Below are 21,965 nucleotides of genomic sequence, written 5' to 3'. Positions count from 1 at the left end.
ATTAGGGAACTCAGTGAAAGCCAGGGGACTGAGTTTACGTATCATTTGGTCTTATCAAGTTCCTTGGTTTGACAGAGGAGAAAGCTGAGACTTCCAGAGGTTAGTAACCTGCCTCAGTCACATATCTGTAGATGGGTTGAGGAGGTGGGTTCCACGCTTGTGTGGGTCCAGCAGTCATGCTCTTATTAGGCAATTAAGCCTTTCTAGCCGGCACTCCTGGGAGCATGTCGGCTTCATCAGCAGAGGCAGGGAAATGGGACAGGAGAGGAGAACATAATTAGTATGTGCAAATTTGGAAATGTTGACCTTGGACTCCTAGTGAAGACGGCAGCAGGCAGCCGACTTTGCGGGGGAGATTAGGCCTGGTGGTCTGCATTCGGAATCTTCGCCTTGTGCAAGCAGAGAGGGAGAGTAAATGGTCTTTGAAGGAAGACACTGTCAAGGACACAGCTGCAGAACACCAAGGATGAAGCCGAGACCACATTTCAAAGATATTTTCAAGAAGTCTGCTGGTTTAGTTACCCCCAAAATGTCTTAGTAATTTGAACTCTGCAAAGAGAATGTTATAAAAACAAAATCCATTTCCAGATGGTGGAATTTGAGGAGGAAAAGTATTGAAAGAAAAGAATTCTAAAGAGTTGAAGTCTCTGTTCTTGGCGAAAGACCCTCACATTTTTATTGGGGAAAACGAAGAAGTTTTTGAATTACGGGATCACATAAAAGCATCTGAAGGCAGTAAACCTTCTTGTTATTTCCATCTTATTCCTTAGCGAGCTTAACTGTTTTCACATTTATGAATGATTTTAAATTGAAATGCATTTTACCCCTGGCATTTTTCATCCCAGACATTCATTCTTGTTAATGTTGCCAAAGTGAGGAGATAATCTTGGGGAACATTTCTAATGTTTCCTACAATATCATGTTCTCTTATGGTATGGCCGTGTGTCTCCTGCCAAGTGAAACAGTCTTTCATACAAGGGAGGTGGTCTAGGAAAGAAAGGAAGGAAGAAGCCATCTGCTTAAAAATGAATTTTTAAAAAATGGACATTGATCAAATATATATGGCCTAGTAAGCGCGTAGGGAATTTCCTTTGTGAGGGACTAGAAAGACTGAGTAGTTGGGAAGGAGGGTGGGCAGCCACACATGGGCTCCTTCATTGTGACTGTGTCACCCTTGCCCATGGGCCCAAGCTCCTCCTGCCTTTACCGCAAGACCTGATGTGAGTGGCGAGGCCACTGGGCTCCAGCTCAGCGTTCAGCAGGGACCGAAAATGCAGGGAATGCAAATGTTTGTTTGATTGATGGTTTAATTAACCAGTTTCCTCCCTGTCTGACGTCACTCCCCTCCCCCGCCAAGAAAAACCTACTTTTGTTTTTCAGAGACATTTTAGCTATAGCAATTCTTTTTCTTCAGATTTTTCCTGTTTCCCCCCTGGTGCCTGCCTTCTTCTAAAATATCCAAATATGTTCATTTTTTCTAAGGAATGCCAAAACAAATATTACGTAAATTAAAATTTTCCCTATTAATTTTATTTACCACTATTGTCTCTAAACCCCAGTGTTCATTTATTTATATACAGGAATGCATACATGCTTGCGCACATACATACCAAACAATATGTATATTTTTCTCTCCATGGTCTTAAAATATCTGGGAATATTAGTTTAGTCAGGTTCTTCCAGAAGTTCTCTGGAACTATTTTGAAACACAACTGATGCCTGGAAACTGATTAACCCAAGGGTGTTCAGATCTCCAGGGTTATCCTGCAACCCTCTGTACCTTTGTTACATCAAATTGGTGTCCTTGAACTTCTAGAGACACCTAACCAAGTTCTGTAGGATTTTAAGGTAAGGTGGTGGGTATAGGCTGGACAGTGGCCAGACTACATCCTTGAAAGCATGTTTCGAGGCTCTCCCTGTGCATCAGGCACTCTGCTTATGTTTTCTCATTTAGGCCTTGTAACAATCCTGTGAGGTAAGCATCATCAGATCTTTTTACCTACAAGGAAGTTGAGGCTTAGGGAAGTTGCGCTAGTTTGGTCAGAGACGAAATTTCACATTTAAAGGAGGAAGACCCCTTATCGTCTGGGCCTAGGACTCATAAGACACCAATAAAGCAAGAACAAGCCATAATACTGTCTCTGAGTGCTGCCTAGGTCAATGGGAAAGAAAGGGAAAGCTGTATAATCCAAGAGGGGCATTAAGGGTTTCAGCTTCGCATCATTTGAGGCCAGATACGCTGCATGCTGAAGTGGGAGAGGGTGTGTATGCCTTTTTCCAGTAATCTGCAGGTTGTCGGAGAAACTGGGTCTTCCCTCATCTGGTGAGGGGTGTCTTAGTGTTGCAACAGCAGTGACACAGACAGCAAGCTGTCCTGTTGCCTCAGGCTGTCATGGAGAGCCAGTTGGGTGCTCTTTATCTCTGGGGCCAATTAAGTGAAGTCTAGACTTTTCCTGAGAGTTGCCAGGTATTCAGGGACTGGGCTACTGAGCACAGACAGCTCCCCCTAAAATCAAAATATAGATACAGATTTTTAAAAACCAGTCATGCGCTTACACGTCAAACATATTTGCACTTAAATTCAGATCCTGCGATACAATCTAGGTGTATCATCTTGCTTTATATTTAAGGCCCAAGGGCTTCAGCTTTAAATTAGGAGACAACGTGAGCCGAAGGTGCCCAAAAAGAGTTGTGCTAGAGACCCCTAGCAATAGAGAGATGAAGTAACATCCCCAGAATCAGAATACAAATTCACCACTTTGTGTGGGATTTTCCCCATCACCTTAATGTACCACTACTAGTCCTTCTGCTAGAAGAGTTATCTAGAGAGGTGGTGGTCTCTCTGCTACAGTAAGTAGCCTTGTGATAGAGAAGAGAAGAAATAGGTGGTAGAAGCACTAAATTGAAGGCGTGGGCCATTGGATGTTTCTCATCTGTTTGTTGCATTCTGTTGTTACATGATTTTAGTTATTTTATGTTGTCTTTGTTTTGTTAGTCTGTTTTTACTCCTGTAGGGTGAACGCATTCAGTTGACCTGCAAGGTAGCTGAAGGCACCTTATGTTTGAACATTCTATTTGAGGTTGAAGGAGGGGAAAGAATTCAGGTACAATTGATTGTTGAAGGGCCTTTTGCAGTTCCCACTTTCCTAAAAGAGAACATCCTTCTTCCTCAGCTACCATTAACCTTTATTTAGAACAGAGTAAATCACTGGACTCAAAATTTATGTTGTACACTAAAGTCTGCTGGTAAACAATTTGTCTTTACACTTTCATTATTCAAAGTGTAAATGCAGTGCCCTGGAACAATTTCACATTCTTATTGATGGCTTCTCACTGACCCAAAGTCCTCTGTGTAACCCAAAGTCCTTTATTGTGTAACGCTGTGTAACGCTGTGGTTACTCAGCTCACCTCTGCCTCTTACAGAAGCATGAGTCACCAGTTGCTGAAAACTTCCCCAGTTTTTCTGAGGATCAAATAATGGATTAGATTATGAGTGGTGGTGTTTCTTTTTTTTTCCTTTTGTACTTAGAAAAGACCTATTCTTCAGGGATTCCGTTTCACCAGTTCAGCTTTTTGCATTCTCTTTTAAGTTATGGTTTTATGCCATTCTTAAGGCTAGGGTGAAGGAAGAAGAGGATGAGATGTTTGACCTTGAAGATCTGGCATTCAGATCTTTGCTGTCCTCCTCTTATGCTGAAATAAAGCGGGGTGGGGGGCAGTGGTAGGGCAGGGGGGCAGAGGAGAGCCAGGCTCTCAGGGGGGCAGAAGCTTGGGTCCTGGTAATGAGAGTTAATGAAACTCTCTGCCCACCTCACCTCCTGGCACACCTGGCAAACTCCTGCATTAAATACCCCGGGACTCTGAAATGATCAGGCCATCTCTGGAAGCCCCAGCCTTGATCTGAGCAAGTGAAGAGTACACCTATGGAAGAAGTCATTAAGAGCTAAATGTCTGTTCTTATCTAGAGCTGGGTTGAAGGTAGGATCTGGCTCTAATGTATTCCCCATATTCAGAGGTTCAGGATAGCTACCACTGTTCTCCAACTGAGAAAGTGGAAGACCAGGTAAGGAGTAACGTAGATGGTGCTGTGTGAGACCCCATCTGGCCTCAGAAACTGCCAGGTTTGAAATATCTGGGGAGAAAAGATCAGGCAAGGAGAATAATGAGGACTGTGCTTACTGATACAAGTCTAGAGAGCCAGGCCTTCTCTGACTTTCTCCTTGTAGGTACAAGGATCACGCAACAGGTAAAGGCCCTCAGCTTATGGACAAGGTGGGCTCTTTGGACCTTGAAACTCTCCTGCCACCTTTAGGGGAGGGAGAGTGAAATAAAGTTTAGAGCACATCTTTCTCTATCCTTAAAGGGCCTTGGGGAGTCCCATCATTTTGTCTGTTGTCAACTCAGTCCTAGACAAAGTCTGGACTAGAATTCTTAAGACATTAGCATCAAGTCCTCTAAATAGAACTAGGACTCAATACTCTGAATCATAATAAGACCTGTAGTTTAGAACTAGGGTCTGCCTGTGGGCCTACTTGTATAGGGACAGCAAGAATTTCTTTCATAAGATCCAATATTTGTTCTAGACTAAGAATTTCTTCTTCTTATCCTATAGCTATTACCACTTTTACTACAAATATCCCATGTGGCATTTTGGATGGGCAGGCCTACTGTTGGAAGCTTTGGTTTCAGGGGACAAAAAGCAAGCTCTAGATAGCCCTAAGTAAAGTGGAAAAGTAGATGGCTTTCTCACGATCCACCCACTTCTTTTATCAATATCCATCTGCTGTCTTATGAGGGGTTGCTAATCTTCATCTCAGCTACCAGTATTGAGCATTACTGTATGCCAGGCTATTTATATGCCCCATATCAGTTCTGTGAGTTCTATTTTTTTCCTCATTTCACATGTGAGGAAAGATGACATTGAGGCTTACAGGGTGATGTAACCCACCGGCAGTCACAGAGCCAGGAAGAGGCAGAGCTGGGACTTGCTCCCAGGCGTGTGCCCTGTGAAAAGCTTATCATTTCCCACCCCTGCTAAGACCACCCTTCAAAGATAAAAGGATCTGCTGCTTATTCTCAGCTAAGATGTTAAGTGACTATTGAGGTGTTTATGTGCCAAGCAGCTAAAACAGACTCTGAGCACTTTGCCTCTGCAGATATTTATATTTTAAAAAAGACTCAAAGACAAAAAGTCCATAGAGGTGGAACAACGGAATAGTGTTATTAGGAAGGCAGGGGCTACCGAAGATTCCTCAAATCACTGCAGAGCAGCAGCTCTAAGCCGGGCATTCCACAACACAGCCCTGTGCACATCAGACACTTAACTATAATCTGATTAAAACTCAGTTAGTGTTCTCATTACATGCATGTAAGAAGAACACAAGGAAAGCTGCTTTGGTTAACTTTAGTTTCTCCTGTTGACAAAGCATCAGCTTTAGCCACCAACTCCATACATGTGCCTGTAAATTTGAAACGCCTGCTGTTCCTAGGTCAGGATTTTGGTTTAGGTTTTATACAACACTTGGATTTATACTTTAAGAAAAATGAGAAAATGGCCTTTAAAAAGTTCATGGAAAATAACATATGGCTTTACTTGGAATTGATCAGATGTAATGGTGAGCTTGTCCTGTTTTCGAAATACCTTTATGATGTTTTTGTTTTGTTTGCCCTTGATCACAATTTCAGTGCAAACATACTTCTGGATGATCAGTTTCAACCCAAACTAACTGATTTTGCCATGGCACACATCCGACCCCACCTAGAACCTCAGAGCTCTGTCCTCAGCGTGGCCAGCAGCAGCAGTAAGCATTTGTGGTACTTGCCAGAAGAGTATATCAGACAGGGCAGACTTTCTGTTAAAACAGACGTCTACAGCTTTGGAATTGTAAGTACTGACTACCAGTTAACAAAGTAGAAGAGTTTGTTGCCAAGAATACACTAAATTCCAAGAATTATTTTAAAGGCTTTAGCTTTTAGACCTATTGATTTTCTGTTACTCATTGTCTTATACATTAATTTTGTATAATCAATCAAGTAGTGAAATGTAAAGTCATTAATTAGAATGAACTGTATTCAGCATTGAGGTTAATAGTCATGACTAATTATGTGTATATATTTAATATTTGTAATATTTTAATAATATTTATAATAATTTAGTAATTATTACTATGTGTATAATATTAATATTACGTAGTTGACTTTCTATATGTTCCTTGTAGGTAATAATGGAAGTTCTGACAGGTTGTAAAGTGGTGTTAGATGAGCCAAAGCATATCCAGCTGGTAAGAATTGTCTTCATCTCTGTGCCTATTTCTTGGTCACTTTTTGGATAGATTCTGAGTTCTCAGTGATGAGTTTGTCTCCTTTTCTTCCTAGAGGGATCTCCTTATAGAATTGCTGGAGAAGAGAGGCCTCGATTCATGTATCTCATTTCTAGATAAGAAAGTACATCCCTGTCCTCGGAATTTTTCCGCCAAGCTGTTCTCTTTGGCAGGCCAGTGTGCTGCAACACGGGCAAAATTAAGACCCTCGATGGATGAAGTACGTATACCCACGGTTTTATTAAAAACTGAGTCCATGGAACCATGGAAAATCTAAATTGGATAAATTGTGTATCTATGTGAATATCAATGAGACAAATGCAGCTCTCAACAGAGAATTCTCACCTAATAGATAGCTTTTCCAGCTCAGAAAGTCTCATCGTTTGGTACTCTGAAAGAGGGTATTACTGGGTGGGACCAGGGCAACCACAAAAAATTTAATGAAAAGACATGTGACTAATTTGGAGAGAATATTTTATTCAACGTTCGTGAAGAGATCTGGTCCATTAAGAATGAAGCATACGGGAATTCCCTGGTGGTCCAGTGGTTAGGACTCAGTGCTTTCACTGCCAGGGCCTGGGTTCAAACCCTGGTTGGGGAACTAAGATTCCACATGCTGCGTGGTGTGGCCAAATTTTTTAAAAAATGCATCATGTATTTCCCTTATTGATTTTTTAATTTACTCATCTGTCCATCAATTTAATCATCTAGACGTTTATTTGTTTACAATAAACAAATATTTAGTACCTGCTTTGCACGTACCAGACTTTGGACTAGGTGCTGGTGATACAACAGTGATCAAGATACTGAATTGCTGCCCTTCAGCTCACAGTTCAAAGGGAGAGTCAGATCTATAAACATGAAGTTTCGGTACCAGAAGATAAGCATGATGATAGATGGGAGCGTAGAGTCAGAATACGTCCCAGCCTATGAAGTCAAGGAAGCTTCTTGATGGAGGTGATAGCTGAGCTATGATCTGAAGAACAGGTTGGATTTAGGTATTAAAGATGGAAGGACATTCCAGGGAGAGAATCTACACCTGCAAAGGCTCAGAGGTGCAGTGGATTCCTTGGCACCAAGACTGCAGATTGTCTAGCACCATGGAAGTGGGATGGTGGAGAGCAAAAGCTGGACGTGTTTAAAATAAGAGGAGGTTCCAGGTGATCGAGGGACGTGAATTCCATTCTAGGAATTTGGATTCCATCCTAAGTCTATTGTAGAGCCATGGAAGGGTTTTAAACAAGGAGTTGACATAATCAGAATATAAAGACCATTGGCCTGGGAGTCAGGAGAGCTGTGTTCTAGCCCTGACACCACAAGTAAGAGCTGTGTGGCCTGCAATCTTGGGCCCGGAAAGGAGCTTTGAGATATATAGTGGAGGGAACGTGAAATTGGGAGCCGAAAGACGTGGGGTCAGGCAACAGGTCTGCTCCTTACTGGCCAGCGATAGCGATTCCCTTTTCTGAGCCTCAGCCTTTTCATCTATAAAGTGAGGATATTAACGTTTGTGCAGGTTAAATGAGGTGATGTGTGTGAAAACACTTTGTAAATTATAAAGCTCTCTATAGGTATTTTTTAAATTACGTGTGTGTGTAAATGTATGTTATTTTATATCAGGTTAATGGTTCTCAATTCAGCTGCATATCCAATTCAGCTGCATATCCAAATCAACTGCAAAGCTTGTAAAATACAGATCCCTGGGCCCCCATGTCCATATTTTTTGAATGACCATCTTTAGGTTGGGGCTAAGGGATCTGTTTTTTAAGAAAGCTTCCCTAGGTAGTCTGGCATTTGAGAACTATAGATTGGGTTCACCATCCCCTGACCCCTTCCAATCCTCCACATATTAAGGCTGAAGTAAAAAATGATAAGAGATTCATCCAAGGTCACAAAGTAGTTGGTGGCAAATCTAGGCATAAAGTCAGGTCTCTTGATAATCAATTTCTTTTCTACTTTGCTTCAAGTCACTTAATTTATTAACATGAAGGAGTTTAGCTAATCTTTAATTCCTTCGCATTTCAAATTCTATAGTTGAATTTATTTCATGAAAATAAGAGAATATTCCTTAATAGGTAGACAGAAAAAAAAGGTAAAAGGAGAGGTTATTCAGACTTCACCCAATGTGTGTTGGCTTCTTGGTTAATCAGGTCCTAACTGTCCTTGAAAGTACTCAAGCCAGCTTGTATTTTGCGGAAGATCCTCCCACATCCTTGAAGTCCTTCAGGAGTCCTTCTCCTCTGTTCTTCGATAATGTACCAAGTATTCCAGTGGAAGATGATGAAAACCAGAATAATCCATCGCTGCCTCACGATAAAGGTTGGAGAAAAGGGAGAACGACTCAGAAAACTCCCTTTGAATGCAGCCAGTCTGAGGTTACATTCCTGGGCTTTGACAGAAAGACAGGGAGTGGGAGGAATGAGGACACTAGCAACGTGCCCAGTTCTGCTTGTGAAGAAAGTTGGTCTCCAAAGCCTGCAGCTCCATCCCAGGATGTGAGGGCCTCTGGTGTGAATAGGGACCCTTCTGCGGAAGTTCCAGGGCATTCCTACAGGAGCATGCCAGTGGAGGCCAGCTGTTCCTCTGAATTTTCCTGGAATGAATGTGAACAGTGCAAAAAGGCATCAGTTTCACCAGAAGATAAAGAAGAAAGCAAGTATTGCTGAGGCACCTGAGTACAGGTCTCATCCTGGGAAGACATTGTCTTTATTGGGAGCGCCAAGAGGATGATTGATGGTGAACTTGGGTAATGCAGATCGATGATCGGAACAATTCTATTCCATTCCTTCCAACTTGTAGAACAGAGTGGCTTAAAGTTTTGTTTTAGCACGATCATTGCCTCATGATCAAACCTGGACTAAATTAGAACCATTCAGAATTACTTAAGATTGTAGACTGTGACTTCAGACCAACAAAACAATCAAAACCTACCAAAATGGAAGTGGATTCCAGTGTCTTCTCCCTCAGCATCCACGTGACTCCTCAGAGCCTCCAGTCTGCCAGGTACACTCAGTTCAGTTGGATTCCCTTGTTTTGGTTTAGCTTGCTTGCGAAGGTCGTCAGAAACGTCTAACTTGTAAATGTTAATAGATACCATACCTTTTTAAAGAATTGCCTTTTTGCTTATTTCAATCAACTCTTAGTATATTTCTGTTCATCCCTGTCAAGTCTGCCTATCTGAACATGAGCCATGACATGCCCAAGATCTGTATTTCTGTATTTAAACTCTTAAGATAGTTTATCTCCTATAATATTGACTATTATTACAATTTTTTTTACATAGAGACGATTATATCCTGAATAGAATGTATGAAATTTTAATCAAGCCATTTTTGTTCCAAGAAAATGGCTGGTCATAAAGGCCTAGGTCAGTTTTTTCTTTGATTCCAACTCTGTGCCTTTACTGCTGGTGTTTACTAGATCTCCCCCTTTTGAAATCCTACCCAGTCTTTCAGGGCCCACCATAACTGCCATCCTCCAGGAAGCTTTCCTAATCTTTCCAGCCAATAGTAATCACTTTATCAGCATTTCCATAGCAATTTCTTTTTTTTTTCCATTTTTAAAGATTTTTAATTGAAGTACAGTTGATTTACAGTGTTGTGTTAGTTTCTGGTGTACAGCAAAATGATTCAGTTAGATGCATATATACATATTCTTTTTCATGTTCTTTTCCATTATGGTTTATTACAGAAAATTGAATATAGTTCCCTGTGCTATTCAGTAGGACCTTGTTGTTTATTTTATATATAGTAGTTCGTATCGGCTAATCCCAAACTCCTAATTGACCCCCCCTTTCCCCTTTGATAACAATGTTTGTTTTCTGTGTCTGTGAATCTGCTTATGTTTTGTAAATAAGTTCATTTGTATCATCTGTAGCAATGTCTCTGTATTTCTGTTTTATATTTGTCACTTTCTGAATTATATCCAAGTTGCCTGTGCTATCATCTCTCTCTTCCTAGATGGTAAACTCCTGTATTAGTTTCCTACTGTCGCTGTAACAAATTATCACAAGCTTAGTGGCTTAAAACAACATAAATTAATTATTTTACAGTTCTAGAGGTCAGAAGTCCTTGGCATTCCTTCTGAAGGCTCTAGGGGAGAATTCGTTCCCTTGCCTTTTCTAGCTTCTAGACACTGTATGCATTCTTTGGTTCATGGCTTCTTCCTCTATCCTCAAAGCCAGCAACATGACATCTTTAAATCTAGATCTCTCTCTGAACTCTTTTTCATCACCACTTCCTCTTTCTTTGGCCCTCCAAAGGATCCTTGTGATTGCATGGGGCCCACTCAGATAATACAGGAAAACCTCTGCATCTTAAGATCCTTAATTTAATCACACCTGCAATGTCCCTTTTCTCCTCTAAAGTCATATATTCACAGGTTTCTGGAATTAGGACATGGACATCTTTGGGGCCATTACTCTGTCTGTCACATTCCCTGACTGTGTAGGGTCCATCTCTTCAGGGCCTAGCATGTTATCCTATACAGAGCAGGTGTTTCCTTATAAGTTAAATTGAGTTACATTATCTCTGTGAACCCACATAATCAAAAATTCAGCTATAATAAACATTCCGGAGTAAATGAACAAAGTGGGGATAATGACTGTCTTTATGATGATGGACAGAAACACTCCACGAAAACCATTTCCAGAGGATTTACAGAATCTCCCTCTCCAGGATGTTTATAATAAAAGGGCAGACCTCTAGTTTTCTCTGCATCAAAGGAATAGGCCTATGATTGTTTTTTGTAGGTTTTTTTTTTTTTGATAAGTCAGTACGGTTGAGTTAATCATAGTCAGATTGGAGTCCAGATTCAAGAACAATTAATCAAAGAAGGAAGTCGTCAGCAATCAGGGTCAGGTTAACAGACCAAGGTCAGAAACATGGAGCTACAATTCTGGGAAAAAGGATCTCATGGCAGGAAGTGAGGTTCAAAACACAATAAGCCTTAGCCTGATTGACAAGCCAAATAAAAGCCCCAGGCAAGCAGTTGGGAGAGGCCATCCCTGAGGGCTGGTCTGGGGGGACCTGGCTGCCCAGTGATGTCTTCCCCATCTGAGCATGAAGAATGTGTTCACAGTGCTCCCAAACTGCCCATATGCTAAGACTATCAGGGGAAAGGGTTACCCTAGACTCATGTGATTTTACCTCTTGTGACCTGTCCGGTTTGAAAACTCTTGATTATACACGTTAATCAAGGAATCAGTAAGTAAAAGTCTTCAACATTTGGCCTTATATATCGCCAGCCATTCTGAGGCCGATTCAGCTTGTCTTATGTAGTCTGAAAGTATTTTGGCTGAATCGGGCAAATAAGCCTAGAATTGTGTGAAGTTGCCACTAATAATTCAAACGAGGTAATCAAGATAATCAAGAACTGACTCTGTGTTAAACTGCTTTTCACTTTGAATCCGAATCCCCCAGTACCTTCAAAGAGAGATCATTAAGGAAGCTCTGATTGACAGCAGGCCCACACCATTATTCATCACATGTGTAATCCGTTGGTATGATGTTGATTTGAACTTGCTTAGTTGACTTAAAGCAGTGTTTCTCAAAAAAAAAAAAACAAAAAACAAACAGTGTTTCTCAAACTTTAACATGCAGCAAAATGACATGGAAGGCTTGTTAAAAACACAGATTGCTAGCTCCCAACCTATTCCATGGGATTTTGCTTAGCACTGAGTAGAAGCTCTAGAAATACTATTAGTCAATGATCTTTTTAACTAGATCACCTTGCTAGGGTGTGACTATTTTAGACATCTTAAAGACCAAGTCAGATTAGCTGGCAATAACCTAATTAATGATATGGTAAGCAGATACCACTGTGGCTAGAAATTACCAGAATTTTCTATTGAGTGATGCAGTCCTTACTAGATTTGCCTTCTAGTGGGTGCATTAATAAATGTTAACTGTTAGGAATTAAATCTTGCATCCTGCTACAGGCAATAAGAGGATACCTTTGTGGCTTCATGATGTAAAGACTAAGACACATGAAGAAACCAATAATGAGCCCCCAAGTGTTTCCTCTGATCAGCAAACGTGAATTAGTAAAGAATTGCACTCGTCTTCATCCTTATAACGCACCATGGGCAATCCTCCAGGCAGATCCTATTTACTTGATAGGTTTTTGTGCCATTTTACAATCCCCAAAACATGAAGAAAGTATTTTGTTGTTTTTGAAATTAGGTATGGGATTTCTGACGTAGTCAATTTTATTGGCTTCCGGAGAATTGTTATAACGATCTGTGACCCACTGCATAATTGTGAAGTTTCATAAGGTGGTACATCCTCTTGTGTAAAACAGCTTTTATGACCTGAGGTATGATGAGTCTAGGAAGTGAGGGTTATGTGAGTAGCATTTATGAAGAATCAAGGCACTGTGTTAGCTACTAGGGTACCGAGTAAGGAGCAAACATTTTAGAAAGGACGAAAAGGCATCTACCCAAGTTAACTGTTCAGTGACATCTGTTATTTGAACCATAAACTATTGGAACCGAAAGTAAGGGCTGAAAGGGTGAGGAAGAGGTCTTACCCTTTTTACTGTGCACTTTCGAGAGGGCGAGGAAGGTGTCTTGGAGAAGTTTCCTGGAAAGAGAGAAGGGGTTAAGAGAAATAGAAAAGAACACCCAAGAAGCACTCCAGGATGGATACCCAGGGAACCAGGGGTCCACAGCTCTACCAGACCCCTGCACAGCCCCATCTCTGGGGCTGGAAGGATGCGGTGAGGGCAAAGGGAACCGGGTTCAGAGCTGTGGAATATTTTTTTTCATTTAACCTTTACAGCCACCGTGAAGGTATGAATCCCATTTTATAGATGAGGAAACTGACTCAGGGTGGGTATGTAACTTGCCTAAGGTCGTCCCAGATCTGGAGGAGCCAGGATTTGAACCCACCTCTGTCAGACTTCAAAGCCCATGGTCTTTCTTGTACTCGACATGACACAAAGAAGCCACTGCAGATTCAAGCCCCTATGCAAAGGTCATTTGTCGATTCTAAAACTTTTCAGTAGGGACAGAAGCCTCACCATGTTTCCTGCCTTTTTCATTATTCTGTTCCTCTGCTTCAGGCACCCACCTCTGCAGTCATTTGATATGAGTTCAGTGGATTCATTCATTCATTGAATAAATATTTACCGATGGCCTCCTTTGTGTCAGACACTGTTCTAAGAGCTGGGGATACAGTGAAGATCAAAACCAACAAAAATCCCTGCCTTCATGGAACTTACATTTGAGTGAAAAATGAGTGAGTGGATGAACAGGAAATACTGTGGGAGAGTTGTAATCTCAGTTCTATCACTGACCAGCAGATCTCCGTGGGACCAGCCAAACTGAGTCGTCTCAAAAAAGAGTATTCTCCAGACATAGACCCTGGCTTCTCTGCCAGCTCTTTTGTCAGGATTCAGAGAGGTTTTCTCCTTGTCCTGTGGTATAGCTCATGTCTCCACGCTAGCCTGTGGCTCCGCTGTTAGTGCCTATGGCATACTTTGTGGCAATCATGACAGCACTTCTTCCACTGACCTATGACTTCTTCAGGGCATTCATTGGGCTACTGATGCCATCTTCAGCAGGCTTCTGCTAAGAAATTTGAAGCATCTACCCATGCCTCACTGCACCATCACCCCAAGCTGGAACTGCCTGTTGACTTCTCTCTCCTCCATAAAACTGAAACTTCCGTGAGGGCAGAGGCTATATCTTGCTCCTTTGGTATCCCTAACAGCTAGCACAGTACCTGGCACATACTACGGCCCAACGAATATTTGTAAAATGAATGAATTGAATAATCCTTCAAAACCTCTTCAGAATCGTTGGTATCTAGTGTCTCAACACGGTCATCTAGATTGCACCCAAAGTCTGTCTTTCTAATATCCAGACTGTCACCAATCATTTGCTTAAATGGTTCCATTTCACCATTCTTGGATGAAAGTTATGAATTTCAAATATTAACATCTGTGATATCTTTGAAAAGAGGAATTAGAAATTGTATATGTTGCTTATAAATTTGCTCCACGGTGAAAAACATTCCCAAACCGTGTCTACGCAATGATAAGCCAACATTTTGACAGGGAATAAACTGATGTTTGTTGTATTTTGCTTCCATCTTTCTGTCCCAAATTATTTATGTGTATTTGATGGTCCATTAGATTTTATTGCAGGTATTTCCTTGGGAGGCATTTTTATTCCAAAGATGCCTACTAAACCTGCATTACCCACCACACTTTCACTTAAGAGCCTTCTTACTGATGTCATCTGCCTAATTGCAAATTTTTGTGGTCATCTGTATAAGTAGCAAGAGAGTATTTCCAATGGTTTTCAGTGGCTCCTTAGTTTTAAAACTTTCTTATAGACAAATGTTAATTGGGATAGAGGGTAGGAAGGTAGGAAGAGTGTACTTGCAGGAGATTCAGACTCAGTTAATATTGGTGTATTTAGTTCTATGCTAGCTGCATTCACACATCATCTAAGCTCTTGAGCTGGGTTCTGTTACTATAAGATCAAGGAAAATGAGGTTCCAAGAAGTTGACTCTCATTCTGACTCACACTGATGGGGAGACAAACTGAAAATTCTTTATTTAAGCCCAGGAAATACCTGCTCTGAAAAGGAGTAAATTAAAAAATTAAAAGTATCCCCTATTTGAAAATGAAAACAGCTAATAAATATGTTTTTATTATTTTTAATTATTATTAATTTTGTCCTCACAGATGGGCAAAGATTAAAACAATTGACAGGAGTATGGGCAAATGGGTATTCTTATTCACTATTGGCAGGAGTGGAGATTAGTACAGCCTTTCTAGAAGGTAGTATGTCAAAATTTTAAATGGTGAGACACTTTTACCCAGCAATTTGTTTAGGAATTTATCCTAATGAATAAAAGTTTCACAAGTGCGTAAACATGAGGGCAAAGATGTACTTTTTAGTGTTTGCATATTAAAATATTGGAAACAGCCTAAATATCCTTCCATAGAAGATGGGTTAAATAAATTACAGCACAAATATACAATTGAGTTGTATGCAACTAATTAAAAATTGTTTAGATCTGTGTTTATTGCTATAGAAAATTTGTCCCTGAAATATTATTGAATGAGAAAGCAGACTACCGAATAGTATGTTTAATATGGGCCCATTTATAACATTAGATATTTTTAAATAATATGTGTTTCATAGAGAAATCTTCGCTAAAAAGTTAATGATGGTTTCTTTCTGGGCTGTGGCGTTTGGGTGCTCTTTACTTTCTTTAGACTTTTATGTATTTGAAGTTTTTATAATGAGTATGTATCACTTTTATTATCAGAAAACAATAAAGCTATTTTTATTTTGGAAAAAAATGTTCTCTAGATTTCTACATTTGCCTGACTCTTCGCTCAGCTGTGCCCTCGGTAACAACTGGCAACTGGTAATAATGCTTTTATTCCAATGCCCTTTATTATTTCTGTCTTCCAACCCTAGTGACTGACGCTCCCACATAGATTTGTCTGGTATCCCCTGAGTAACAAGTTTTGAGAGGGCTTATAAAAGAAAAGTCCAACAGGCAAAAACCAGACAAGCTGAAATACAGAAGAATGGAGAAGAGATCACAGTACACAACTGAGAATATCTGTAATTAAATATTAGTTGATTTTGGTAAAATCTTTAAAAGTTACCCTTAAGATCTATACTTGCTTCAAGTACTTCAAGAAGCAACCTACAGTTAAATTAGGGCTTCCCTGGTGGCGCAGTGGTTGACAGTCCGCCTGCCGATGCAGGGGACACGGGTTCGTGCCCCGGTCCAGGAGGCCCACGTACCGCGAAAAAAAAAAAACCCCAAAACAAAAAAAAAACACAAAAAAAGAAGCAACCTACAGTTAAATTAAAGATCTTTGGGGAGATAAATTTTTCACCCTTAAGTATCCACACCCCAGACTTGTGCCCCACTATCCGTTTCTAGCCTACACAAAAATTTTAACTTGCTGAATTTAGTAGACTCTGGTTATCATTATCAACTGAAAATAAAACTTGCAACAGTGCAGAGAAAGAATGGCTGACTACCGTGCTTTTCCCCAGCAGGTAGAGGTGGAGGCTGTATAACAAAGCTAACGGGATCCACAATAACACATGAATTATAAAGGGAAAAAGCAAAGTATACGCTAGGGTAAAATACCAATTCTGATGAGCTCTATCTGGGACTGTTGTGGACATAACGAAGTTATGGAGTGTGTAAATATAAAAACACTTCCTAGGCAAATCCAGCTAAAAGATAAATGAATGTTGGCTTCTTAAGAGCGTAACAGAGCCACAAATTTTGTTCTTTTATACTAAATTAATGTGTTGGTGCTATTCTTGTGTTTCCTAGAAGGGAAATGCCAGGTAATCCCAATGGTACCATCATTACAAAGATTTCAACAAAAGAGAAGTTAAGGAATCCAATACATAAATACAGTGTAAAATGGAATCATTCTGAACAGCACGTTGGAGTGAGGTAGAAATAACTTCTGGTGGTCTTCCTAGTCCCATTATTCACTAATGATAATTTCATGTCCTTCTGAAAGTGTACAGGCAAATTATGGTGTACTTGCAGGACCATTAAACACTGGATCTTGTGATGTTTTTAAATGTTTGTAACAGGATTTTTAAATAAGGGCTGCAGTGACTTCAGCCAAGGGCAAATATTAATCAATTTTTTTTAATGACCTTTTATTGTTTTTATTTTATATACCTGGAGGAAAGGGTGTGCTGACCTCCCAGTATGCGTACAAAGCCAAATATGCACGTTTTACGTTAACTCGCTGCCTGCAGCTCTAAGGCCGTTTGCTTTGTGATAGGAGGCAGAGCGATCTCTGACATTTTCATTATGCATCTGTCTGGCAGTTTGAAGCAGGAGAAATAATTCATGTGATTGCTAGTATCCTGTCTTGGCCATTAAAATGTATTTCCCTAATAAAAAAATTATCGCCATATTTTATAAGGCATAGTCTGACATGTCTTCTTCTTTCTCCCCATCTCATATCCTGGCATCATCGCTCCTGATTTCAATAGTCATGTGAGTGAACCAAGTAGCATTACTGCATCACAGTTAAAAGATCTCATTGATTACAGTGAAGCCACACTTAAACTTCCCTTCAGCCACTGTTCCCATGGCCACACTGGACCCTATCGCCACCTGAAGCTGCTACACATCAGGAATCACAGTATGTTGTCCTTGACTTTATAAAGACCTCCCATTATCTGATCTCTCCATTTTTTTTTTTTTTTTTAAAGAAGATGTTGGGGGTAGGAGTTTATTTATTTATTTATTTTTGCTGTGTTGGGTCTTCCTTTCTGTGCGAGGGCTTTCTCTAGTTGTGGCGAGCGGGGGCCTCTCACTGTCGCAGCCTCTCCCGTTGCGGAGCACAGGCTCCGGACGCGCAGGCCCAGCGGCCACGGCTCAGAGGCCCAGCTGCTCCGTGGCATGTGGGATCCTCCCGGACCGGGGCACTAACCCGCGTCCCCTGCATCGGCAGGCGGACTCTCAACCACTGCGCCACCAGGGAAGTCCCTGATCTCTCCATTTTGTCCGGGCCTATCAGTGATCCTCTCCCATCTGCTCCACGTTTTTTCCTTTGCATAAGCTGGGCCATGCGTTCATCTGTATCAGTGATTGTGCTTATGGAGAAATAGAACCCCTACTAGGTGTTTCAAACAGATGAAATTTAATATTGGGAATTGGCTATCAAAGGGTTGGAAAGCCTAGAAGAGCGAAAAGAGGAAAATGTGAAGTTACCCAGAGATTAATAACTACAGGAAGCCATTCTCACTCTTATGGATGAAAGAGAAAAAAGGGAAAATGTATAACTAAGAGCCCACGACCCCTGTACTGCTGAGGCTGCTGATAACTTGCTGCCGATGCTTCTGGAATAGTGTTGCCAAGGAGAAAAGCAGGAATGTGGACGGAACCACCACCTGTGCTGCTGCCAGGGGCCCAGTAAGAAGCAGGGAAAGAAAAACCTCTATTTCTTCCACATCCCATTATGAGAAGTTAGCTGCCAAGGGCATCTAGGAAATACAGGGGGTTTTTTTGTTTTTCTTTTGGCTGCCTTGGGTCTTCGTTGCTGCGCGCAGGCTTTCTCTAGTTGCGGCGAGCGGGGGCTACTCTTCGTTGAGTTACGCGGGCTTCTCATTGCGGTGGCTTCTCTTGTTGCAGAGCACAGGCCCTAGAGTGTGCAGGCTTCAGTAGTTGCAGCACGTGGGCTCAGTAGTTGTGGCTCATGGGCTCTAGAGCGCAGGTTCAGTGGTTGTGATGCATGGGCTTAGTTGCTCCACGGCATGGGGGATCTTCCCAGACCAGGGATTGAACCTGTGCCCCTTGAGTCGGCAGGAGGATTCTTAGCCACTGCACCACCAGGGAAGTCCTGGAAATACAGTTTTGTCTGAACTATAGTGGAAAGCACAGACAGGCAAGCATGGCGCTAAAAGCCAAAAGACAAATCCTACTCTTCAGCTGTTCAGCATTTATCCTCACCCTTGTACCCTTTATTTAACCTTGCAGTAACAATAATAGTATCATACAAATAACCCTAAAATAATTCAAGATGCTGTCACTCTCCCAAAAGAGGAGACACAAGGTCTCTTCAGTCATCATTTCTGTCTCTAGGTGATCTTGATTTATCTTCCACCTGGATTTTCTAAGAATAAAGGTAATCATCACCAACATTTCTTGTACAGAAGAAATGAGAGGGAAAAATAAAAATTGGTTAATATACGCAAATACAAAACAAAGGAAATATGCATGGCTGCTGTGGTCTTTGTTTCTATAATTTGTCACGAGGCTTTAATTTGTATTTACAATGTGCTTTTTTTTAGTCTCCTTCCATGTTCCCTTTGCCCTCAGCCAGCACCCTGGTTGTCTATGTTTCCTTCCCTGATGGCGTGCACCGAACCTTCATTCCTGAAGGCTTATTCCTCAGTGACCCTGCCTTTATTAATGTGTAACCACTGCACATTAACTTTTACCCCTGGATATGGAACTATTAGCAAAGCAGAATTCCCTGGATTCCCAACCTAGTCCTTCCTGCCCTCGCTGTGCTCACCAATCTGGTCTCCCCTTGAAAACTGCAATCAATCCCCAGAGCCAGTGTAATAACCTACTTCTTTCTTCTTGGTTCAGTGGCACAAAGAGCCCCGAAAGACAGTCCCTCAACTTCCAGTTCAGTGAAACCATGGTTGTGTCCACAGGGATCATTTCTCACTTGAGATCCAGGACCTTTAAGTTAGCAGAGTTCTGAGTCTGGGACGAAGAGAAGGGAAGCAAAAAAAAAAAAACATGTGAGCAGGTATTTTTATTTTTCACAGCATCCTGGTCATTGAAAACTGGGGAAAAATTTAAATCATCAATAACTCTCTTAAAGTATATAGTCAAATCAAATGTAATACTTTCAATAGGGTAGGTGAAAAGAATATTAGTTATTCTGTCATTTAATTTGGGTATGTTACTGTTAATTTAGTCTAAGGTTGTGCTGGGTGGAGATACATGCATGCACATATGCATGTGTGTATGTGCTTGTCTGCGGTGTATGTGTGTGTGTGTCTCTCGAATTCATCACTTTATACGAGCTCTTACTGAGCTTGTGGACCTACCAAGGTCTTGAGGTCTTTTTCACATAACCTGCTGATAGCACACCTCTCCTTCATCCTTTCCTTGTGTAATTGATTTTTATGAAATAAAACCCAGAGTGTATTACATTTGCATTTTTATAACACTATCCAACCATTTTTAAATGACTTAATATGCCTCGTGCTTCAGTGCCATCTTGTTTGTTTTGATTTATTGATCCCACCTTTTGAGCTTATCACGCTGCCTTTCAGCAGTCAGCTCCAGCCTCGCTAGCCTTCTTGCGCGCCAAGCTCATCCCCATGCAGGACTTTCACACTCGCTGTTCCTCTGCCTGGAACTCTCTTCCCCAATAATTTCTCCCTCTGCTATTACTCTCTATCACCTTTTACACTGTATCCTTCAATTTATTTGTCAGTGCATGATATTATATATTTATTTGTTTATCATCAATCTTCTCTAGAATATAAAAATCCATGAGGTCAAGGACTTTCACTTGTTCACCGATGGATCCCTGCCACACTTAGAAAATTTCCTGAAACATAACAGATGCTCCAGAAACGTTTTTTGAATACATGAACTAGCTAGTCTTTAAAGAAATTTTTAATTGAATTATGGTTGATTTACAATGTTGTGTTAGTTTCAGGTGTACAGCAAAGTGATTCGGTTATATATATTTTTTTTCAGGTTCTTTTCCATTATAGTTTATTACAAGATATTGAATATAGTTCCCTGTGCTGTACAGTAGGACCTTGTTGTTTATTCTGTATACAGTAGTCTATATCTGCTAATCCCATACCCCTAATTTATCCCTCTCCCCTTTCCCCTTTGGTAATCATAAGTTTGTTTTCTATGTCTGTGAGTCTGTTTTTGTTTTGTAAATAAATTCATTTGTATTATTTTTTAGATTCCACATATAAGTGATATCATAATATTTTCTTAAAATTTTTAATTTTATTATCCAACCTTTAAGTTCTGTTCAGACTTGTATCATTGGCCAGTTTGATGAGATTGCTTTCTCTATCCACAAAATTGTTGATAAAAAGTGCTCCACAGGATAAGGCCAGTTTCAGAACCATGTGGCACTCCACAGAGTACTTTCTTTGAGGTTAATGTCTTTCCAATAATTTTTAAAAATTAGGAATAAATTCAACGAACTCTGATTTCATCTCATTTTCCAAATACTTCTCTATCTTGAATGCAAGATATGATCCAAGTTCTTTAAGTAGTGCAAGAGGGACTTCACAAACTGGTCCCAAACAATTTTTCCGTCATTTATATCCCATCACTACCTGCTTCCTGCCTCCTTTCCATAGACTTTGTATCTTTCATTCTAGTCCCACTAAACTTGTTATGATTCCTGAAGCATACCACGTCCCTTCTCATCTCCATGCCTTAGCGCATGCGGTTCCAGCTATCTGGAATACCCTCCTCCCCCATCCCCACCTTCAGCTAGGTGCATCCTATCCTTATACACCATCCACGACCTAGCATAAATATCACTTTCTCCATGAATCCTTCCCAAACTTCCCTGGGTGATTAATCACCCACTCCTCTGTTCTCCCTCAGTAATTTAGATGTTTGTCCACTGTTGCATTTTGCTTATTGTTTGTAATCTTTACCATATTATTTATGTCTCTTTTCAGTGTTAAGATGCTGACCTCCTCCAGGTATGAAGTTAGATACTGATGGATATCTACTGAATAAATGAAAAACATAATGAAATATTTAGTTCATTTCTTGTTACAGCTTTAAAAAAGCAGGTCGTGCCCAGTAGGAGTGGCTTCCATCAAGGATGGCATTGACATTGGTGAGTTTTTGGGGATCCATCTTAGCCTTGCCATCTCAGAGACCTGAATTCTTCAGTCTGTTTGGAATGGACTTACTCTCAGTGGCAGAGCTGCATTGATCAGGTTCATGGAGGTTTATAAAAATCAGCATACTAATTCTCTACTTTCTAATGAAAAAATATAACTGTCCAGAGAACTGAAATCCTCAAGTCAACCTATTAGTGCATTGTCCCCCTGGAGGCAAGTTATATTTGAAGCAATATGATATGGCCCAGGGGAATTCGTTGATCTTAAGTATTC

At 40.7% G+C, this 21,965-nt stretch overlaps 1 protein-coding gene across 4 annotated transcripts in view; it reads left to right on the top strand.

Moving 5' to 3' along the window:
• The window catches only part of IRAK3 (interleukin 1 receptor associated kinase 3), a 76,620-nt gene extending 54,894 nt beyond the window's left edge, over positions 1-21,726 (top strand). For 3 of the 4 annotated variants that reach the window (XM_079938190.1, XM_079938189.1, XM_079938188.1), the window contains 4 exons: positions 5,687-5,885; positions 6,220-6,282; positions 6,377-6,541; positions 8,469-16,307. In XM_079938190.1, coding sequence (XP_079794316.1) covers positions 5,687-5,885; positions 6,220-6,282; positions 6,377-6,541; positions 8,469-8,984 — 943 coding nt within the window. In that variant the 3' untranslated portion in view covers positions 8,985-16,307. Of the gene's footprint in view, positions 1-5,686; positions 5,886-6,219; positions 6,283-6,376; positions 6,542-8,468; positions 16,308-21,624 lie in introns of those variants that run through there. The other variant, XR_013830639.1, reaches the window with a different exon arrangement.
• The last annotated feature ends 239 nt before the right edge of the window (positions 21,727-21,965 follow it).

Source organism: Stenella coeruleoalba (assembly GCF_951394435.1).
Source record: "Stenella coeruleoalba genome assembly, chromosome: 11".
Taxonomy (NCBI): domain Eukaryota; kingdom Metazoa; phylum Chordata; class Mammalia; order Artiodactyla; family Delphinidae; genus Stenella; species Stenella coeruleoalba.
The sequence above is the reverse complement of the archived record's forward strand: the minus strand, read 5'-3'. Positions and strand labels throughout refer to the sequence as shown.